At 36.7% G+C, this 22363-nt stretch overlaps 1 protein-coding gene across 1 annotated transcript in view; it reads right to left on the bottom strand.

Moving 5' to 3' along the window:
* The window catches only part of Fancm (FA complementation group M), a 389753-nt gene that overhangs the window by 263864 nt on the left and 103526 nt on the right, over positions 1–22363 (bottom strand). The window contains exons 8-9 of the mRNA XM_090395633.1: positions 17598–17779; positions 3259–3465 (exon numbers count right to left, since the gene is read on the bottom strand). Coding sequence (XP_090251759.1) covers positions 3259–3465; positions 17598–17779 — 389 coding nt within the window. The remainder of the gene's footprint in view (positions 1–3258; positions 3466–17597; positions 17780–22363) is intronic.

Raw genomic sequence — 22363 nt, 5'->3', positions numbered from 1 at the left:
GTTGATATATCTTAGCAAAGTGAGCACTCAATAACTGAACAATCTCCTTAGCTTCCGACACTCGTGTTCCATCTGAATTCAATAAAGATATTCTTCCACATTTATTCTTTCTTTTGCTTGTAGTATAGCGATAAAATTCTTTTGGATTGCTTTTAGCTTCCATGGCCAATTTCTTTTCATAATCGGTTTTAGCTTTTCTATATAATCTTGGTTCCATGCTGTCAAAGATAAAGAGTATGAAAAATGATACAGGATGGGTGTTAATTCCCGAACACAAGTTTTGAGCACAAATTGAGGGGGAAGAAACAGATAATATTGCACTAGAAGGCATATGGATATGCAGACTGTTCAGGATTCTTCTGATTTTTTCTGATGAAAGACCAGAGAGGTATGATGTGAGCTATTCCCAGTAAAGGAAGTACTACTACTCCTCAGTGATCAATGCAGCAGTTGGAGTAGAATGATATCAGAAGTTCAGTCTCATCTTTATGATGTTACAACAGCACCATCAGGATGTGTATGAGAGAGAGATGAAAACACATGGTAGAAGCGGCAAGGGACCAGAAAGCAAAGTCCATTTGAGCAGAAGGAAAGTTTTTATGATACTTGGCTCATTCCAAATCTGATTTGCATTTTCTGATCAGCTTTTTTTTTTTGGGGGGGGGGGGGGTATTAGCATAAAGCTGGAGATTTGGTTTCAAGTCACGTGAAAATAATGTGCTGAATTATTTTTTTCTAGGACAGCCTTGGCAGTCATATTGGAAAACCTAGGTATTGAGAGTAGTCTTGTTAGGACGAAGGCTTTCATTCTAGCAAAAATTATTTCAGTTAAGTTGGAGCAGGTGTTTGAATTCAAAGAGCAAAAAAGTAATCAGTCCAAAGAAGAAATTATGGAGTAGTGATAGAACATACACATACAAAAGACAGAGTGACTGGAAAAATGACAATTTGTAGAAAAGAAACTGGGAGCTATCAAATTTATGAAGACAGAGTTAACATTAATAGTATATTTATCAGGAGAACTTGCTGAGAAGAGATCAAGTGCTGGGATAGTGGAGAGGATTATCAAGTATTCTTGTAGATGGATAATCTGTGAAAAATCACTGCTGATGGCAAATGTCTAAGCATTTCTCTCTTCCAGCTTGTTTGGTGGAGTTGTAGAAGGGAAGCAAAGTTTAAGTTGTGAATGGTGAAGTGTTTAATTTTTCTCTGCTAATTCCATGGAAGATAGTCCTACTGCTTGGGCATTTGAATTGCAGAAAATCAAGTTTCAATGAAAATCAGTGAAAAAGGGTCAGTGTAATTATCAAAATATTAGGAGAGCAGTAGAGAAAGCAAATTTTGAACTAGCAGCAGATTCTCTAACAAGAGATGTCAAATATGAAATGCACAGGTTCCACCCTTGTAGTGGAAGGAATCATACAGGGTGTGTAAGTTGAGCTATCCAGATGAGGTTTTGTTTTGTTTAGAAAGAACAATTCAGGTTAAGATGCCTGTAAATGCACATCATTTATATTGATGTTCAGATCATGAAATTTAGTCAAGCAGATAAGGATAGTTGTGTTCGTGTTTTTTTTTTAGTTGTTTATATTTTTTGGTTGAATTTTTCTTAATTCTCAAGGAGATTTTTTAGGGTATGCAGTGTTACTGAAATTATTTATGATGATTTGCATGGCTGAGCGCTGGGTAAAAGATCAACATATATGCCATACCCACGCAAAGCACCCAGTCTCCTGTCTGGGTGCTTTGCGTACTGAATCACCTCAATAGCTTTTACTACATACCAGGACTTCTCCCAAACACATTCTGAAGAGAATGGTAGATGGATTTTTCACCAGCTGGCTGGGAAGACTCCTGACTTAACTTCCAGTTTCAGTCCAATGTATTCATTCAACTAGCAACCAGACTGGAATTGCTTTACCATATTCAAGTGATGGTAGGAGGTTTAAGGTCAACATGGTGTGCTGGACACGGTTTCATTTCTCATATAGCATGCAAGAAGAAAGGCAGAAACTCAAAACCCTGCTCCACAGACCAAGCACAGCAACTGCCAGTTAAAGTCTCTATAAGCAGTGGTGTTTCACTGGAGAATAAATATCTACCACCTAGGAGACTAGTCAGCATTTCTTTCAACTGGAAATGATTTGACTTTTTTGTCAGTAATACCTGCCATGATCACCAGGAGCCCTGTTAGTGGAAACAAGGCTAACAAAACGAAGGTGAACTGATTTGACTGGAAGAAATATATGTGGAGGTCATCAGTCCATTAGTGGCCAGTATTTTTCTATCTTTAAAAATGACCTCATTGTATTACTTTTCTGGCAGAGTCCTCCAATATTTTCTTCAGAATTTGCTACTTAAGGTCTGATTCATGTTTTCAAACTTCTTTATTTTTATTTCAATATTTCAGTCTACAATTCACTTCTAAAAGTTGTTCAGAAAAGCCCCCCCCCCCTTTAAGGTTGCATAATAGTCAACGTTCATAATGAAGAATTTATGGAGACACAAGTTGTTATTCCCAAAATAGCAACTTCCTATTTCTAATCCCCAATACACTCATGGATGCATGCTCCATCTGAAGATACTATCAAACAACCATAAGTGATAAGACTTTTCTTATTTTGCATGCATTCTCTCCCTGTATATTTATACAGGTTTTCATGTTGCAACATAAGTGTCCTTGTCAGTTTATTTTGAAATGTACCCACATCACTAACTTGAAATGGCTTTCTGCTAGCTTCATTTCTGTTCCATTAATGCTTCTTATTATCTTATAGTGTATCTTTTGTTCCAACAGCTGACTGTTCATTGTCTTATCCTGGCTCCCTCAAGAATAGCTGTACCCTGCATAACTGATTAAGGCTCGCAAGCTAGGATGATATATGATCAAGTTGTACCATATAATGTATGGTTTCAGCCAATTCAGTTTGGCTGAAACCATACATTAGAATTTGGTCAGCTAAATCCCAAATTGACTGCCCATCCTCATTAATTCAGCATTCAAAAAGATAACTGTAATGAAGTATATCATGTGAGGATTAGACATCGAGTTAAAAGCTCTAGTCATTTATCCACAATCTTTAGAAACTTGGTGTCCTCCAGTTTATCTAACATTCACCATTAGCGAAATCTTATTAATACATTTAAAATCTACAATAATTTATAACCTCTACAGTTACAAATGGACATAGAATACCAAATAAAGCAAAAATTACAGCTAACCAATGTGATTAGAATTATTTAGAAAACACTTATTACTTGTTCTTCCTTCCCTTCTGCAAGTAGTATTATAATACGACCTTTGCGAAGTCGACCAGTACGACCCATTCTTTGAACAAGGCGAACTGGTGACTTTGGTGCATCATAGCAGATTATTAAATCAACCTCTCCAATATCTAATCCCTCTTCACCAACACATGTTGAAACTAACGTGTTAAATCCACCTTCTCGAAACTGTTGCATGACCTGCAAGTAAAAACATGATAAATATCAGAATTCAAAATTAACACTGCATTTTATCAAAAATCTAGATACTTAAAAAAATCATTTAGCATTAATATTAGTAAAAAAAAAAAGTATTTTAGTAAACAAAACAAAGAAACAAACAAATGGTCCATTGTGATCATATTTATTAATAAGTAGTAGTGGCAAATTGACAAACTACATTCGGGTAGTTAATGTTTATAAACTACAAAGCATAAACTGCATTTAGGGAAACTGGAACTATTAAATTGGATGAAGGGATTGATGTATGTTGCCACATGAGTGTGAGAATCAGCAAAATGATGTATAGAATCTAGTCTCTCAAGTAACAAAATTCATTGGGTAGCTAATACAATGAGTAATGATAGTTAGACTAAAGGGGATACTGCAATTTATGTCTATAAATGCCAGCAGCATCAAAGAGACAAGAGGTTTTTTTTTTTTTTTGTAAGCAATCCATTCAACTATAAAAGAATGACAGGCACAGCCATTGCTTGAATTATTGTAGGTTTAACAAAATTGATGGCGCTTATTCAGCTGAACTGTGTTAGACAGTGGCTGATTTAGAGAGGTTTTATCTGAACCATCCCAAATGTGAGAGCAGTATACCAAGAATGGGCAGAATTGTGATTTGCACAGAATTAGCAATATCTTGAACTTTAAAAAAAAAGGATGCTAAGTTTTATTGAAACCAAGAAAGCTATAGAAGTGATGAGAGTAAGTGTCAGAAGAGAAGCAAGTGTCTGAGAAGCAAGGTCTGGTATTTACTGTTAAAGCTGATCATTATAAAGGGTAAGAGGAGAAAAACTAAGGAACTCGCAAGAAAAAAGGCAACATGGTGTTTTGGAAGCAATAAAGGTTACTAGACTGTATCACCAAATCAAAAGTTGGTGTGGAGATAAATGTTTAGGGCACTGAACATTTATTGCAGATGCCTGAGCAATGCAAGGTTTGTCATATAAATAGGAGGAATAGGAAATGCTATCATCAGCAAAAATATGGATAGGATTTGATCCTTTCTTTGAGGCTTACACGATGATCAGAATACATTTTTGGAAAATTATGGAGACAACTACCATGTTTGAGTAAAACTTTAGTTTAATATAAACCAAAATCAACACTCGACGTTTCGACCTTTATATCAAGGTCATCTTCTGGAGCATATACACTATATACAGAGAAACAAGCTGCACTACAATCTACATGGTTTGCTAAAGTTACTGACCAACCATTACAGCAATTATTGACCTGACCACTGGTGAAAAAAAAAAAAAAAAAAAAAAAAACCTTACTACATCAACGCTAGAGTCCTGTTATTATTATCTATTGGTTGTAAAATTACACTGGGCTGAGGAGCAACAAGTCTATATATATATATTAACAACATGTTTATACATATAAATTCCAACCAGTTAGTGTGGAATAGTTTCCAATACTGGCTAAAGGTTGCCTAGAGTCCTGGAGTATGCTAGATACTAAATATTAAGTGGGCTGAATATATGCCACCATTATTGTTGATATTTGGATGGTTTATCAGAATTTCACAGGCTTCCTTAAATTTTCTTTCATACCAGGTTTTTGTATGGTGTAAAGAGTGAATACTTTTCAAGTCAATTTGGTGTAAGGTGTCGAGGGCGTGATCTGAGAGGCCTGCTTCACCAAAAATTGTTATATTTAATGTGTCTTATGTGATCTTTCGGGGTGCTTAAGGGTCAAAGCTGTATAACTGAGAGGAGACCTCCACATAGCCTTTAAAGGAATGCGGAGAACCGACCAGGGCTTCTGACCTAATGTCCACTCCTCACCTTCTCGTGGTGCACCCTGTTGGGTATCTACTCTGATACTGAACGAACGAGGATGGGCTGGCAATTTGGATTTAGCCAACCAAATTGTATTCTTATTGGTTAAACCAAAATAAAAAAATGATGGTACAACATGACAAAATTTCATGCCGGCTGGGGCGTCGCCTGGTTAAACAAGGCCCCCGTTGTTTTCGCCAGGGAACCAGGGCGAACAGCGAAAAGTCAGCTACTGGAACAAATCTGAAAATAAACCCCAACTCAACATCACCAGAGTTAAAGATTGGTACTATCAACGTAAGAAGCCTGAATGGCAAAGAAATGGAGCTAGCTGAGGAATTAGATAAGTACCAGATCGACATAATAGGGGTGACTGAAACAAAAAAGACCAAAACTGGTGAGATCTTTCTGAGCAATAAATACAAAATGTTATATTCAGGCAATGACAATTAAGGAAAAGAAGGAGTAGCCATAGTATTCAACACAAAATACGAGGCTAATCTTCTTGAATGGCAGTCAGTCTCAAGTAGAGTAATGTGGACAAATATGAGAATGGGGAACTGGACAATGAGACTTATTTGTGCCTATGGTCCACAGAAGGTTCTACTAAGGTAGAAGTGGAGGAATTTTTTGAGGCTTTAGAAAAAGCAACTGACACAATGAAAAAGGAAAAGTTGGTCCTTGTTGGGGATCTAAATAGTAGAGTAGGAAATGATTGTGAGACATACAAAAATATTTTGGGAAAATTTGGAGAAAAGAGCAAAGCTAATAATAAAGGCAAATATCTGTTGGATTTCTGCTCAGGACATGGACTGGTTATTACTAACACCATGTTCCAACATAAAAATGTGAACAAATTCACATGGAGAGAAGAGGCTAGGAATAAGAAAAGTCTCATTGACTATGTTATTGTTGATAGTGATGTTTTCTCACTGGTGCAGGACACCAGAGTGTACAGAGGATTTGAAATTGGAAGTGATCACTATTTAGTCTTGAGCAGGATAAAATTGAATTTCATATTGAAAAGAATAACATGTAAGAAAGTTTTAAAGCGAATAAAAGTTGAGCAGCTCTCAGATGTGAACTGTAGACTAAAATACAGAAATATTATTGAAAAGAAAATGAAAGAGTTTGAGAACAGGAATCGAACCTTGGAGATTCAGTGGCAAACTCTGAAGGAAACATTGATTGATTCTGCCAGAGAGGCATGTGGTGAGGTTGTGTGCAAGGATAAAAAAATCAGAACTCCCAGGTGGACACAGAAAGTTAAAGAGGCAGTGAAGGAAAAGAAGAAAGCATATCAAAAGTTCCTGGCAAATAAGTCAGCTTTTACTCTTACAGAATACAGAGACAAATGTAAGAAAGCTAAACAGTGTGTAAAACTAGCTAAACAAAAGTCATGGGAGGACTTTGGCAAGAATATAGAAAATAAATATCAAGAAGATGGCAAAATATTCTGGAGGTTGTTGAAGAAGCTTAGGAATGGAGGAAAGAGTGCTGTAAAAGGAATTAGAGATGATAAAGGTGAAATAAAAACAGGAGAAAAAGATATCCTTGAAGTATGGAGTAATTACTTTGAAAAACTGCTAAATGAAACAAGCAGTGATGACAGCACAGTGATAAAAAACACTGACCAGGCATGCAGTCAGGAATACATATCCATACTTGAAGTAGAAAAAGCCATCAAAGGCTTGAAATGTGGAAAGGCTGCAGCAGGAGTAGATGATATTCGACCAGAAATGCTGAAGTATGGTGGTATAAGAGTCTTACAGTGGCTGCACTGCATAGTTCAGAAAGCCTGGACACAGGGACGAATTCCCGATGATTGGAGTAGAGCTCTCATAGTACACATATATAAAAAGGGAAATAAAACTGAATGTGAGAATTACAGAGGTATTTCCCTACTGAGTGTTCCTGGCAAGATCTATGCAAGTATACTTGAGAAACGGTTGAGAAGAATTGTGGAAGAAAAGCTTGGTGAAGAACAAGCTGGATTCAGGCCAAATAGAGGCTGTCAGGATCAGATCTTCACTTTACGACAAATAGTCGAGAAAGCATGGGAATATAACAAAGATCTGTATTTAAGTTTTGTCGATTTGGAAAAGGCATATGACAAGGTGCCAAGAGAGAAGCTAATCAATACGCTGCAGTTATATGGTGTCAATGGGGCATTATATCAAGCAATACTTAGTCTTTATTTGAGTTGTGAGTCAGCAGTTAGAATTGAAGGAAGTACAGGAAGATGGTTTAATGTTAAATCTGGTGTGAGACAAGGATGTACATTATCCCCTCTGTTATTCATTATCTATATGGATCACATTATGAAGGAATGTGGTATTAAACCTGATATCAAAATTGGAGATGTTAATGTCAGCTCTTTGCTTTATGCAGATGATGTTATACTTCTAAATAAATCCGCTACAAGTCTGCAAGTTCACTGACTAAATTGAATAGCTGTTGTAATAGATATGGTATGAAGGTCAGCAATAAAAAGACAAAGACAATGAAAATAGGCAGAATCATTGAAAATGTCAACTGTGTTGTGAATGGAGAACCTGTGGAACAAGTAAAACATTTCAGCTACTTAGGCACAATTTTTACTGAAGATGGTAAACTAAATATAGAAATAGACAACAGAATCAGCAAAGCTGGTATCGTGGGAAGTCAATTGAATAAATTCATATGGAATAAGAAAGAAATTAGTCGGAACACTAAATTAGCTGTATACAAGACTGTGTTCAAACCAGTTTTAACTTATGGATCTGAGAGCTGGGTCAGAAGTAAAACAATTGACCAAAGACTAGAGACTGCAGATATGAGAGTCCTGAGAAAGATTAGAGGCGTGAACAGATGGCATCAATGGCAATATCATATTAAAAATGAGGATATTAGGAAAGAACTTGACATTGTTAGCATCCAGGAATGCTTTAGCAGAGCTAATCTCAGATGGTAATGGTCACTTAAATAGAATGGGAGAGGAAAGATTAGCAAAACAAGTGTTCTCTGCCAGGTTGGCAGGAAAACGACCCAGAGGAAGACCAAGATATAGGTGGATTGATACGGTACAAAGTGCCTTAGACGATAGAAATATAAGATCTGATAATGTTGGAGTCTTGACAAGTAACAGACTGATTTGGAGGAAAATTGTAGATAGGAAGTTAGTAATTATGTAATTTTTTCATGTAGTACTGTCATATCCTGTACACCCCTTGAGGGTACATGGCAGGAATTTGATGATGATGATGATGATGATATGTGTTCTTTCTTACGTATAGGGATTGTACGTCCAGTTTCACCAATGTATGGTAAGTTACAGGTGCAGTGGATCATTAGAGGAGTTGAATAAGTTTTGTAGGTGGTTTAAAGGTGGCATTGAGATTATAATGGTGTAGGATTCTGTTGATTTTTTCTGATAACCCTTTAATGTATGGGATGGCTATGGTTTACTGTAATCTAGATTCTTCTTTGATGATGTTTTATGAATAACTTTATTAGTATTTTTGTTATAGACATTATTTATAAATGTGTCGCTGATGATTTTTAGTTCTTGTTTAATAGCTTGCTGGTTAGAGCAAATTGTTATAGCTGTGTTTTTAAGGGTGTCAATGACTCCATATTTTTGTGATGGATGGTGGTATGAATTAGCATGTATGTATTGGCCAGTGTGTGTGTCGGTTTGCGGTAGACCGTGAAGGATAGACTGCCTGAAGGAAGACGTGTGACCAGTGTATCCATGAATGGGAGCGAGTTCTTATTTTCAATTTCGATAGTAGGTTGTATGTGTTCATGTTGTTTGTTCAGGTGGCCAAAGATTGTGTTTAATGTTTGTCGCCCATGTAGCCAGATAACAAACACATTGTCAACATATCTAAGCCACACTGTAGGTTTTAGAGAGAAGTAATCAAGAGCACTTTGTTCATGGGCTCACCACTATTTCCCCCCCCCCCAATTGCTAACTTGTATATGGAGGCTTTTGAGCAAAGTGCTCTTGATTCCTTCACTCTAAAACCTACAGTGTGGCTTAGATACATTCACGATGTGTTTGTTATCTGGCTACATGGGCGACAAACATTAAACACAATCCTTAGCCACCCGAACCAACAACATGAACACATACAACCTACTATCGAAATTGAAAATAAGAACTCGCTCCCATTCATGGATACACTGGTCACACGTCTTCCTTCAGGCAGTCTATCCTTCACGGTCTACCTCAAACCGACACACACACTGGCCAATACATACATGCTAATTCATACCACCATCCATCACAAAAATATGGAGTCATTGACACCCTTAAAAACACAGCTATAACAATTTGCTCTAACCAGCAAGCTCTTAAACAAGAACTAAAAATCATCAGTGACACATTTATAAATAATATCTATAACAAAAATACTAATAAAGTTATTCATAAAACATCATCAAAAAATAATCTAGTAAAACCATAACCATCCCATACATTAAAGGGTTATCAGAAAAAATCAACAGAATCCTACACCATTATAATCTCAATGCCACCTTTAAACCACCTATAAAACTTAAAAACATATTCAACTCCTTTAAAGATCCTCTCCTTCCACTGGCACATCCTGGAGTTTATTGCATCCACTGCACCTGTAACTTACCATAAATTGGTGAAATTGTATGTACAATCCCTATACGTAAGAAATAAGACACAAGACACATTAAATATAACAATTTTAAAGCAGGCCTCTCAGATCATGCTCTCAACACCTTACACCAAAGTGACTGGAAAAGTACCCACTCTTTACACCATACAAAAACCTGGTATGAAAGAAATTTAAGGAAGCCTGCGAATTCTGATAAACCACCCAAATATCAAGAATAATGGTGGCATGAAAATTCCAAGAATCTGGATAGCACATATTCAGCCCACTTAATATTTAGTATCTAGCATACTCCAGGACTCTAGGCAACCTTCAGCCAGTATTGGAAACTATTCCATACTAACTGGTTGGAATTTATATGTATAAACATGTTGTTAATATATATATAGACTTGTTGCTCCTCAGCCCAGTGTAATTTTCTACAACCAATAGATAATAATAATAATAGCAGGACTCTAGAGTTGACGTAGTAAGGTTTTTTTTTTCCCACCAGAGGTCAGGCCAATAATTGCTGTAACGGTTAGTTAGTAACTTTAGCAAACCATGTAGATTGTAGTGCAGCTTGTTTCTCTGTATATAGTGTATATGCTCCAGAAGATGACCTTGATATAAAGGTCGAAACTTTTGGTTTATATTAAACTAAAGTTTTACTCAAACACGGTGGTTGTCTCCATAATTTTCCAAAAATGGACAGGATCTGAGTTTATCGAGAGAAAGTCATTTATGTATATGAGGAAGCAGGTGGATCCTGCTTCCTCATATACATAAAGTAATCCTGAGCTGTGCAATCGAGGTGCTTGGTGAGACATCTGGAAAGATTAGAGAGCAGAAGGAGAGTTGGTGGTGGAATAATGATGTACACGTGGCAGTGACAGCTAAGAGGAAGGCAAAGCAGAAGTGGGATGAGTCAAGAGTGGAAGAGGACAGAGAGGTGTACAAAGAGAGAAAGCAAGAAGCCAAGAGAGTTGTGGCACAGGCGAAGGCCATGGCATATCAAGATCTGTATGATCAATTAGAAACAAAGGAAGGACAGAGAAAAATTTACCAACTAGCGAAATGTAGAAATAAAGCAGCTAAGGACATCTTACATATGAGGCAGATCAAAGATGCTGAAGGAAGAGTATTATGGAGGGATGTGGACATAAGAAACAGATGGAAAATATACTTTGAGGGACTTTTGAATGAGGAAAATGCAAGGACTCAGAGAGGAGATGGGCAGCCTTCTGAGGGGATGGTGCAGAACATCAGTAGAATGGAAGTGACGGAGGCCATGAAGAGGATGAGGAATGGAAAAGCGGTGGGCCCGACAGAATTCCAGTGGAGGCATGGAAGGCACTGGGGGAAGAGGGAATTGACCTGCTGTGGGACCTGTTCATGAAAGTTTGCCAACAGGAAAATATACCCGAGGAATGGAGGGAGAGTACTCTTGTTCCCATCTACAAGGGTAAAGGGGATGCACAAGACTGTAAAAATTACAGAGGAATAAAGTTGATGTCCCACACAATGAAGATCCTAGAAAGGGTTCTTGATGGTAGATTGAGGGAGGAGGTGGAGATTGCAAAGGAACAATTTGGCTTCATGCCTGGTAGATCAACATGAAAAGGAGAAATATGTCAGGTTGGTGCGGGAAATGTACAGAAATGTGAAGACAAGTGTTCGGACCTGTTTGGGACAGACAGAAAGTTTTCAAGTAACAGTTGGCTTGCATCAAGGGTCAGCATTAAGTCCGTTTCTGTTTAATATTGTGATGGAGGTGGTAACAGAGGAGGTGAAAGAAGATGCACCTTGGACAATGTTGTATGCAGATGACATCTTGCTGTGTGTAGATTCAAGAGAAGAAGCGGAAACTAAACTGGAAAGATGGAGAAAAGTACTGGAAGAGAGAGGTATGAGACTGAGCAGAAGTAAGACAGAGTACATGTGTTGCGCAGTGGGCGGTGGCCAGGAGACAGATCTGGAGCTGGAAGGAAATGTCATCAGGAAGGCGAGAGACTTTAGATACTTAGGTTCAACAGTGGAAGAAGATGGAGGAGCTGAGAAGGAAGTGTGATGCAGGATACAAGCGGGTTGGAGGAACTGGAGGGAGATGGCTGGAGTGTTATGCGATAAGAGGGTGCCGATCAATCTGAAAGGCAAAATTTATAGGACAGTAGTGAGGCCAGCTATGACATATGCTATAGAAACTGTGGCCCTGAGGAAAAATAACATCAGCAGGATGGAAGTAGCAGAGATGAGAATGCTTAGGTGGATGCGCGGTGTGACCAGAAAGGATCATCTGAGAAATGACTATGTCAGGGGAACAGTGAAAGTTACGAACTTAGGAGCGAAAATACAGGAGGCAAGGTTGAGATGGTTTGGTCATGTGATGAGGAGGGAGGACGAATATGTGGGAAGAAGGGTCATGCAGATGGATTTGCAAGAAAGACGGAAGTGTGGGCGGCCAAAGAAGAGATGGAGGGAGCTGGTAGAAGAGGACTTGAAGATGAAGAACTTGGATGTGGAGACAGCCCAAGACAGGAAGGTGTGGAGGAGACTCATAACAAACAGTGACCTCACTTAAGTGGGAGAAGCTGTAGAAGAAGAAGAAGAAGGAGGAAGCAGGTGGATGGATAAAATAACACAGCCCTGAGGAATATCTGCATTAATAGGAAAATTTAAAGAGATAGCATCCTCCACCATTACAACAGTGGACAAGCCAAGAGAAAATTTGCAGTCCACTTATGAAGGCAGACCATAAGATGTCAATCTTCTGAGAAGTCCTCAATGCTAAATCCTATCTATACTTTGGAAATGTTGGGTGTAAGAGCACTGGTTTCTCTAAACCCTTCCATGGCACACTCCCATCCAGAAATGGATAGGCAAGGCAAGGACATCTGCTCTGGATGTCAACTGGCAGAATCCATGCTGGTGGTAACTAATTAGTGACTTTCTCTATTAATTTGATGGCCTTCTCTATTGCTCTGGGCTGCACTTAGGTCATAAAGTTAATTCTTAATTATAAAAGATAATATGACAAACAGCAAATCAATCAAATGTAAGAGCATTCAAATCAGATACCTGTCAAATAACATTAGTTTTTAAAAACAGTTGATAATCAGAGACTATTCATGAAATATTAATGATGAGAGCCTATCCAAATATGTGATAGGCTAACAGAAATTGATCAATGATGGCATTTATAATTTGCAAGTTACAAGGCTATCTTTAAAGAGAGAATGCTAAGAAAGAAGACAAATGCATTGCATTATGCCACATGTTTATAATAGCTCTGGGACAAGCTGCATCTGTAAAATAGATAACGTTCAACTTACACCATAGTAGACTCAGGTTCTGCAGGAATAATTTGTTATATATGTGGATGGTATATGATATAGTGACTTTTGTTTAGAATAGAGCTGTGCCTAGGGTTTTCATTTGGGACTTTTCAGCAGTCTGATATGAATGAGTTTTAACAGGTGTTTGATATAATGTGAGTTAACTGTATTGGCATTCAAAAGAACAAATAAATATTTTAAACATCCATTAAAATGAGATTATGCATGTTGCAATCATATCAGTGAAAGTTTATGGTGACACTTCTCTGAGTTTTACTGTAATATAAAATTCTGTAATACTGAAATCTAAAGAAATTAAAATATCTTCTTTGGATTTTAGTATTTCCCTTCATATTGATTAAACTGATATTCATATTCCCGACATATCGATTCTTTGTTGTTTTGGTTGGGTTTGCAGGAGTCAAGAAGATGTGTAGTTCTTTCAGGGAAGCCATTTAGTTTCATATACTGTTTGATAGTAGGGAGCTCTTCCTGTAAATGATGGGGAGTTGAACAATTAGTTCTAGCTCATCAAATTAAGCATTTTATGATTCCTGTCTTTTGAGAAGGATGATGTGCAGATTGTTGGAGAACTACACGTCTCATTGACTCCTACAAACCCAACCAAAACACCAAATAATCAATACATCAAGTTCCAATCAGTCAAATCAGCAAGTTTGAATACCTGGGATCCATTATTAATGTGAAGAATTGCTGTTCAGGAGATGCCAGAAAAAGGTTAGGAATGGCTAAAACAACAGTCAGAGACCTGTCTAAAATCTAGAAAGATAGATCTATCTCCATGGGAACAAAGTTGAGGATTTTGGATGCAGTTGTTTTTCCAAACAGCGACTTATGGATGTGAGACCTTGGAACCTAAAGAAGTCAGATAAGAAACGGATATCTGCTTTGGAGATGTGGTGTTACAGAAGGCTGCTGAGGATATCATATCAAGTGTATATCAAGTTCCATGTGACTGCCACCTTTCCTACTTTGGACAAACTGGATGTTCAATAGAAAAATTTTTTTTTCTTTTTTCTAAAAAAAAATTCATTTTTACATCAATCTTATATTCTTCACAACAATCTGATAAGTCTGGATTGGCACAACTTGGAATAGAGGCAAACCACAACATTCTCTGGTCTAAAACTCATCTTCTACACAGACATCGGCATAAATTCAAACTTCTATTTAAAGAGAGTGCTGAGGCTTTACTTCACCACCCTAACTTGAATCAGAATGACTGCCTATCCTTGTCAAAAAATATGAGAAAGTTTGATCTGAATAACACATTAATTTTTATTTATTTTTTTTAAATTAAGGCCAATAATGATACTTACAAAGATAGAAGATCCTAAGAAACCATCTATCTAATGATCTGTTTAGTATGATATTATAAATTAATTTTTTTTGGATGATAATATAAATTATACAATTATTTTATAATCACTTTTACGATTAACCTTTTCTTCAGTAAAGCATAACACTATTAGCAATTTAACATCACGTGGCTCATACTATTTTGAATAAATCAATTGTTTGAATTCTACCTTGTAAAAAATGTTGTTCAGGCCACTGATGATAGTTTATTAATTTCATTCATCAACTTGCCTTTATTATAGTGTGGCAGCAGACTTACAATCTTAATTCTCTCACTCTTCTTTTCACTTCTTCCCATAACTCTCATACCATACTTTTCACTTTTCAAGTCATTAGTGCCTGCCAAAACATTCAGCTCTTTCACTTTATGCCTTTACATCCCTACAGTACTCTGATGGCACTGATATTACTAATTTTCATACTAGGAAAACAAAATTTAGTCATGCGCTGTTTAAGTACTCCTATCATCACAGAATCCTCATAAAATCATTCTCCTCTCCATTTGTCATACACTTCTTTTTTTTTTTTTTACCTTGCACCTCTTCTTTCTAACTCTATCAATTACTTGACATTTCTGCAATCATTTGAGTTCATGCTTTGCTCTATGAAAGTTAATGTAAGTGTACTATTTCTTTCATGACATATTTTTCATCTTCTGATCTTTCTGCTGCACTGTTATGAATAGTCAGACAATTCCATTAACATTTACATTCTCCTGCTTTTATTTTTTTCCCCCCAATCTTCTCCACTGCACTATCACTCATTTTACTCCTCCACACACTGGTACTCATTCTCAAAACACTTCCTACACATTCACTCAATTTCATTTTCCTTTCCTAAATGTTTTTTACCTTTCATAATCAGAAAGATGCCTGAGCTGTGTTTTTTCTATTATGCAATGATACCATGCTGGCAGTCAAACAGCTATCATACAGAGAACTCTTGCAATGAGCAAAACAAAAAGTACAACAATAATGATTGCAAAAATGACGTGACATATATCTCTCATATCAATAATTAACATGTTCGCTGCCACGCTACTCAGTCATAGTTTGTTCCTACACCCCAAGCACTTTTCGCGTCTTCAAGGTCACTACGAGTAATCTCGTAGCCAGCTTATCAGACAGAATTTTGTTTCATACGCCAACTATGAGTGATCTCGTATCACTCCCATCTTCAAGGTCACTACGAGTAATCTCATAGCTGGCTTATCAGATCGAATTTTGTTTTATACGCCAACTACGAGTAATCTCGTATCACTTCCATCTATATATTACATGTGCTGACGCCAGTGTTTATTGCGTCTAGTTCAGTTTTAGTTTCTAGTCTCTAAGAACCTTCAATTTCGCCATGACCAGTAAAAGAAAACTTACTGATATAGAAGTAGAAGCTTATGCTAATATAAGCGATGATGAATTTCATGAAATATTTGGTTCCGATTCCAAAGATGATCCTACAGACGGCTCTAGCAGTGACTCCGATGATGAAGAAACGTTTGAAGATGAAGTTAGCAACCAGCCAAATACATCAACATCAACTTATTGGGAAAATTTAGAAGAGCCCCCACAATTTGACTTTGTTGAAACTGCAGGTTTTAAAATTGACACTGGAAATTTCAGTATTAAAAGGTTAGTTGAACTTTTCTTTTCTGAATATTTTCTCACAATTTTAGTAGAACAAACCAATTTATATGCTTTACAAAATATTGAGGAAAGCCGAGTTTAAAATTGATTTACAAATTACGATGTTATACTATGGATTAACTCGTGCTTGGCATACGAGGTTGGTAATCGACATACGAGTATACTTGTAGTTGGCATCTGAGGCATATACACAATATACTATATTTTAGTTGAAATTATTTCTCTTCTACCAAGCCCCTAGCATCTTCTACCAATGCTCTCCACTTTATTCAGAATCCAAGGGTCCAAATTAAGGTAATTATACAAAGGGATAACTTGTGTTTGGCATAGGAGGTTGGTAAATCGACATACGAGTATACTCGTAGTTGGTTTGTGAAGCTCATATACGAACTACGAGTATACTCGTAGTTGGCAGCAAACGTGTTAAAAACAAGAATGCAAATTTTTATTTTTGACTTCTTAGCATTATTTTCCTTTCTGGAAAAAGAATATTATTATTATGTGACACCTCCAAGGAATCCAAAGACTCATCAAGGGAGGGCACCTACTCTATAATTCTCCATCAACTACAGTGAACCACATCATCTACACCAATGCCATCTACTTCCCCCCCCCTCCCACCACCACTAGTATTTTCACAGACAATCACAAGCATCCATGCCCAGGGCAGATTCGTACCCACAGCCTTTTGGCTGGAGAGCAGATGCTCTAACCACTCGGCCAACAAGGCTGGAAATATAGGTTCTATATTCTAGTCTGTGACAGGAGCAACTTTATTAGGCTTTATCCAGCTGATCTTAGTATAGCCAATAGAGTTCTTTCATCAAAATATTTTGCAACTTAGGTTTTCCTTTCTGCAAATAGGAAGCCTAATTTGTAAATCTCATCATCATCAATCTGAGTATTATTATTCTAAAGATTAAGTTTTCTTTTCTTTCCTAGAAAAAGGGACTAGGATAAGTTCTTTATCAGGCAGAGTTAGTCAATCTCTGGATAGAGATAGCAAGGCTTTTTCTTCATAGCATCTTGGGTTTTAATTCTTACACATAAAGGCAAGCTAATGCAATAAGAATGTAAATTTTTATTTTTGACTTCTTAGTATTATTTTCTTTTCTGGGAAAAGAATATGAATTTAATTCTAAGTCAATAAGATATGCAATTCAAAAAAAAACCTACAAGGCAACTACTGTCCTAGCAAAATCAGCTTTATGAAAGTTCAATTTACTTGGACTTATTATTCAGCCTAAAAACTAAATGTAAGATGATGATAATGATGACAGTAGTTATGCATGTTATTTTGACAAAACTTTTTTTTCAATATTCTGACTTTTACAAAAAAAATCTTACCTTTAATTGTTGCTTCTGAGTGAAACCTTTTTCTCTTCGATTAGAGGATGTTTGTCCAATAAAACTCATGGCTTTTATCAGTGGCCTATGGCAACTTAGCATATTTGTAATTTCATACACACTGTCACGGTACTGTGAAAATATTATAACTCTAGTTCCAACTACACCATCATGAGCAAGTTCTATGTTAAGCAGGAAAAAAAAATTAAAAAAAAAAAAGAAAAGAAAAGAAAAAGAAAGAATTATCAAAAGATATATCTTGGTGAACACATAACTGTGTTTTTTATTCACTAAAAAATTCACAATACAGCAATCTCTCAAATAGTCCTTGAATAGGTAAGCAAATCAAATGACTCCTGGAATAGTACCAGGCAGTTAATCACACCTTCAGGAATAGCAAATAGATATCCAAGGGTAATCAGACAAAAAAGCTATCAATATATTTCAAAATTTGTAATTTGTAATTTATACTATAAACATTTATAATGGTTTGATGTAAAATCATGTGTGAAACAGAAAAGCACATTATCTCAACTGTTATTCATCATCTATATGAATCACATTATGAAGGAAAGTGACATTACACATATGATATGAAAATTAAGCGACATACATATGATGTGAAAATTGAAGATATTCAACTTAACTCTTTATTTTACAGCTGACTATACTGTTAAAGAAATTTGGTTCAAGTCCACAGGATTTGATAATTAAGTTGAATAATTGCTGTAACAAATTTGGTATGAAAATTATCAATAAAAGGACAAGCTATGAAAATAGACTGGGTCAATAAAAACATCAACTGTATTGTGCCTAAACAGTAGCAGAACTAGAAAAAACAGGTTTTATTTCTGGGAAAATTCCCATGCTACTCCTCTAAGTAAATATTAATTTTATGGCTATTTAGCCTATTTTTGTTTAGCAGTACTCTTTTTATAACAGCATTAGCTTTTTACTCAATTTTAAGGTGTTACTGAAGTTACATAGATAGATATATGAAGAAAATAAGAGGGAAAATTCGGACATAGCTTTTTAGGAAGTTGCTGGTTGTCTTCTTATTCAGCGGCATCCCAGCGTGTGGCAACATACATTCATCTGCTGTTTAGGGAAGGGAGTATGATTGAAAGGAAGGGGATTTTGGAAACGGTGGGGGGTAGAGCAACGTGGGAGAATTATTGGTGAGGCAAGGGGTATGTGAATCTTTTTTTAAAAAACTCAGACTTACCTCGGGTTTTTATATATACGTAGGCTGTTCAATAAGTAATAAGACTATATTTATACAGAAAACAGATTACCATTAATCGTCATCATTTACATGGTCTTTTTCGAAGTAACTACTGTGAGACGTGATGCATTTGTCCCAATGTTGTGTCCACTTCTTAAACACATGTGAGAGTTCGTTTTTTGAGAGTTCTTTCAAAACCGCCTCCGCAGCTTTTACACATGCTTTGTTACTTTCAAAATGGCGGCCTCTTAATGGTTTCTTGAGCTGAGAAAACAGCCAGAAATCGCACGGTGCGAGATCAGGACTGTATGGAGGGTGTGGTAGGTAGTGGACAATATGTGGCCTTGCATTATCGTGGTGCAATAAGAAGCCATTCTTCAGCAATGGACGCTTCCTTTTGACGTGCTTGATGATAATCGCTGCTGTGTTGATCATTGTCTCTGTGATGGACGTTGAAGATCTTGTTCAAGATCTTTATGTTATTTAAGTTTTATGCCAGCGAAAAACACTTGCCCTCGACATTGCATCATCGTGGAAAGCTTTGCGTATCATGTTAAAAGTGTCTGATACCGATTTTTGCAAACGCACACAAAATTTAATCGCATAACGTGGTTCCAAGGACGCTTCCATTTCGAAGACTGGTCGCACCTTGTAGGCGCGCCGATGAGCACTTGCATTTAGTCACGTGACACTCTGGCACATCAGCCTGTATACGCCATCTATCAACCTCTTTTGTTAATACATACAGCAGCATTTCTTTATTCCACAGAAATTAATATTGTGATGAGTGGTTTAGCCACAGTAAAATTAGTCTTATTACTTACTGAACAGCCCACGTGTGTGTGTGTATATATATATATATATATATATATATTATTAAGGTGAGCAGAGAATACTTTAGGAGGGGATAAAAATAGGAACAATTTTTTGGAGAAGAGGAAGGATGTGATAGGATAGGTTCAGGAGTGGGAATAACAGGGTGTGAGCCGTTTCAACAGTGCGTCATCTTTGGAGCGAGTGGGGGAAAATGATTCACATACCTCTTGCCTCACCAATAATTCTCCTGCATTGCTCTACCCCCCCCCAACCGTTTCCAAAACCCCATTCCTTTCAATCATACTCCTTTCCCTAAACAGCAAACCATAACATAAAAAATTAGGTCACGACTCCAACAATAGGAAATAACAGTTACACTAAAGACAAAAACACCAAGCCAACATGACATAGCCCGCCCCCACGAGCTCCAAAGATGATGCACTGTCGAAATGGCTCACACTCCGTTACTCCCACCCTGAGCCTATCCCATCATATCCTTCCTCTTCTCCAAAAAATTGTTCCTATTTTCGCCCCCCCCCCAAAGTATTCTTTGCCCACCCTTAATAATATATATATAAAAATTCAAGTTTTTTCAATAAAAAGATTCACATACCCCTTGCCTCACCAATAATTCTCCCACGCTGCTGTGTCCCCACTGTTTCCAACCCCCCCCTTCCTTTCAATCATACTCCCTTCCCTAAACAGCAGATGTATGTATATTGCCACATGCTGGGATGCCACTGAATAAGAAGACAGCCAGCAACTTCCTAAAAAAGGTATGCCTGAATTTTCCCTCTTATATTCTTTACATATCTATATAAAACTTCAGTAATGCCCTAAAACTGAGTAAAAAGCCAATGACATTATAAAAAGGGACAGGGACACTCCTAAACAAAAATAGGCTAAATAGCATAAAATTAATAACTAGAAAAACATTTCAGCTGCTATTTAGGCACAATTTTCAGTGAATATGGCAAAGTTAAATGTGGAAATAACAGAATTAGCAAAATGTTAACTGGACCTATAAGCATATCAATGTGATGATCGAGTGCGGGTTAGGACTGAGATAGTTTATTGACATTGTTTTAAAGGGATACAGGTTGTAGATGTTGAGAAATACTTCATAGGGAAGAGTGTTCCCGAGGACAGAGGTACACTGCATCCAAAAGCTAAGGACAAACTACATTTTTACTTGTATATGAAAAAAATTTTATGACTACAGTCAACTTTGGACATAAATTTATTGCCAGTATACAAATAAATTACATTATACAAAAAAAATGTGTTATAAATTTTGTACATATTAAATTGTAATATGTTTCTGGCAAAAGTTACAAATTTCCTATGGACATAGTTAAGGAATTAATGTACAGTGCATACAGAAAACTATGCAGATAGACATTTCAGTATGGAATATGTCCATCCCAAACTGTGATGCAGATCTTACAGCATCACACCATGTTTAGCATCAAGTGATTCTGGAGTTCTTGAGGCAAATTGGCCTGCTCCTCTTTCAGAGCAAGGACAGAGCCTTGTTTGTTTTCTGGAGAGGAATTTCGAGCAGCAATGCATCTCCCTATTGTGTCCCAAATGTATCGGGTTGAGATCTGAGAGATGTGCTGGCACTCAATTCGATTAATATCCCCGGTCTCCAGAAGTATCTCCACTGCTCGTGTAGGATGTGGCGTTGCATTGTCATCCATAAAAATGAATTCTTCTCCTGCAGCACCACAGAACAATCAAACACGATGTTGAAGAACTTCACTGCAATACTCTTCATCAGTCATAGTCCAGCCTTATAGCTCGGTGCATCCACTAAGCATAATACCTCCCCACACTATGAACCAACCACCTGCCTACCTATCTTTTTCAAGAATTGGAGGAAAGACTAAAATGACTCTCATCTGTAAAGAGTAAATCAGCCCACTGCTGTCTTGTCCAATTTTTATGGATACAATACCTATCTGAAAATGTGCTCTACAATGAGCTGTGGCCACACAGGACTAATTTGGCTGAATCTGGTTTTCACCAAGATTTTCCTGAACAATTTTTCATTGCTTCTTACTTCTTAAGTATTCTTAAATAAATCTCACCTGGAACACTCCGTAGGAAAATTCTATAATTCTCGTATTCAGTTTTATTTCCTTTCAAAGCTCTACTGCAATCATCTGGAATCAAAAATCTGACCAGGTTTTCTGAATTATTTCTGCATGCAGTGTAATTACTAAAAATTTTTGTGCCTCCACATTTTAAGGTATATATATATATATATAGTAAACATTCATGCTAAATACTTTTTATATTATAGAAACCTAATTAAACAATTAGGTTTCTAATTTTTTTCTACCTCGAGATATGCCAGTTGCAACATGGCATGTAATCCTGAATGTGCACCTGCTTTATACTTGAAATTATCAGTTATACAAATTGCCACAACCTGATTCTATTGAATTTGAAGTTGTGATCTTCAGAAATAGTGTTCATTCCTAGGTTTTGGAAACCAGTATAGATCAGTGAACTAAACAGCATTTGGAAATTGCTTGGAAATTGTGCTCTTTTAATTTATTGTTTAAAAGTGATTTTACAAAATCTTCTGTTCCAAATGAAAGTATAGCAATAGTTCTAAGGAACTAAAAATGTTATATTAACCATAACAATCATGAGCTTTTTAAAAAAATTTCTGCTATTCTAATACCAGGCCACAGAAAGCACCAGTGCACAATGT

This window comes from Typopeltis vanoorti, chromosome 1, assembly GCF_054136105.1.
Source record: "Typopeltis vanoorti isolate ZY-2024b chromosome 1, IOZ_Tvanoo_1.0, whole genome shotgun sequence".
NCBI classification, from domain to species: Eukaryota; Metazoa; Arthropoda; class Arachnida; order Uropygi; family Thelyphonidae; genus Typopeltis; species Typopeltis vanoorti.
Note: the sequence above shows the minus strand (reverse complement) of the source record. Positions and strands in the feature narration are given on the sequence as shown.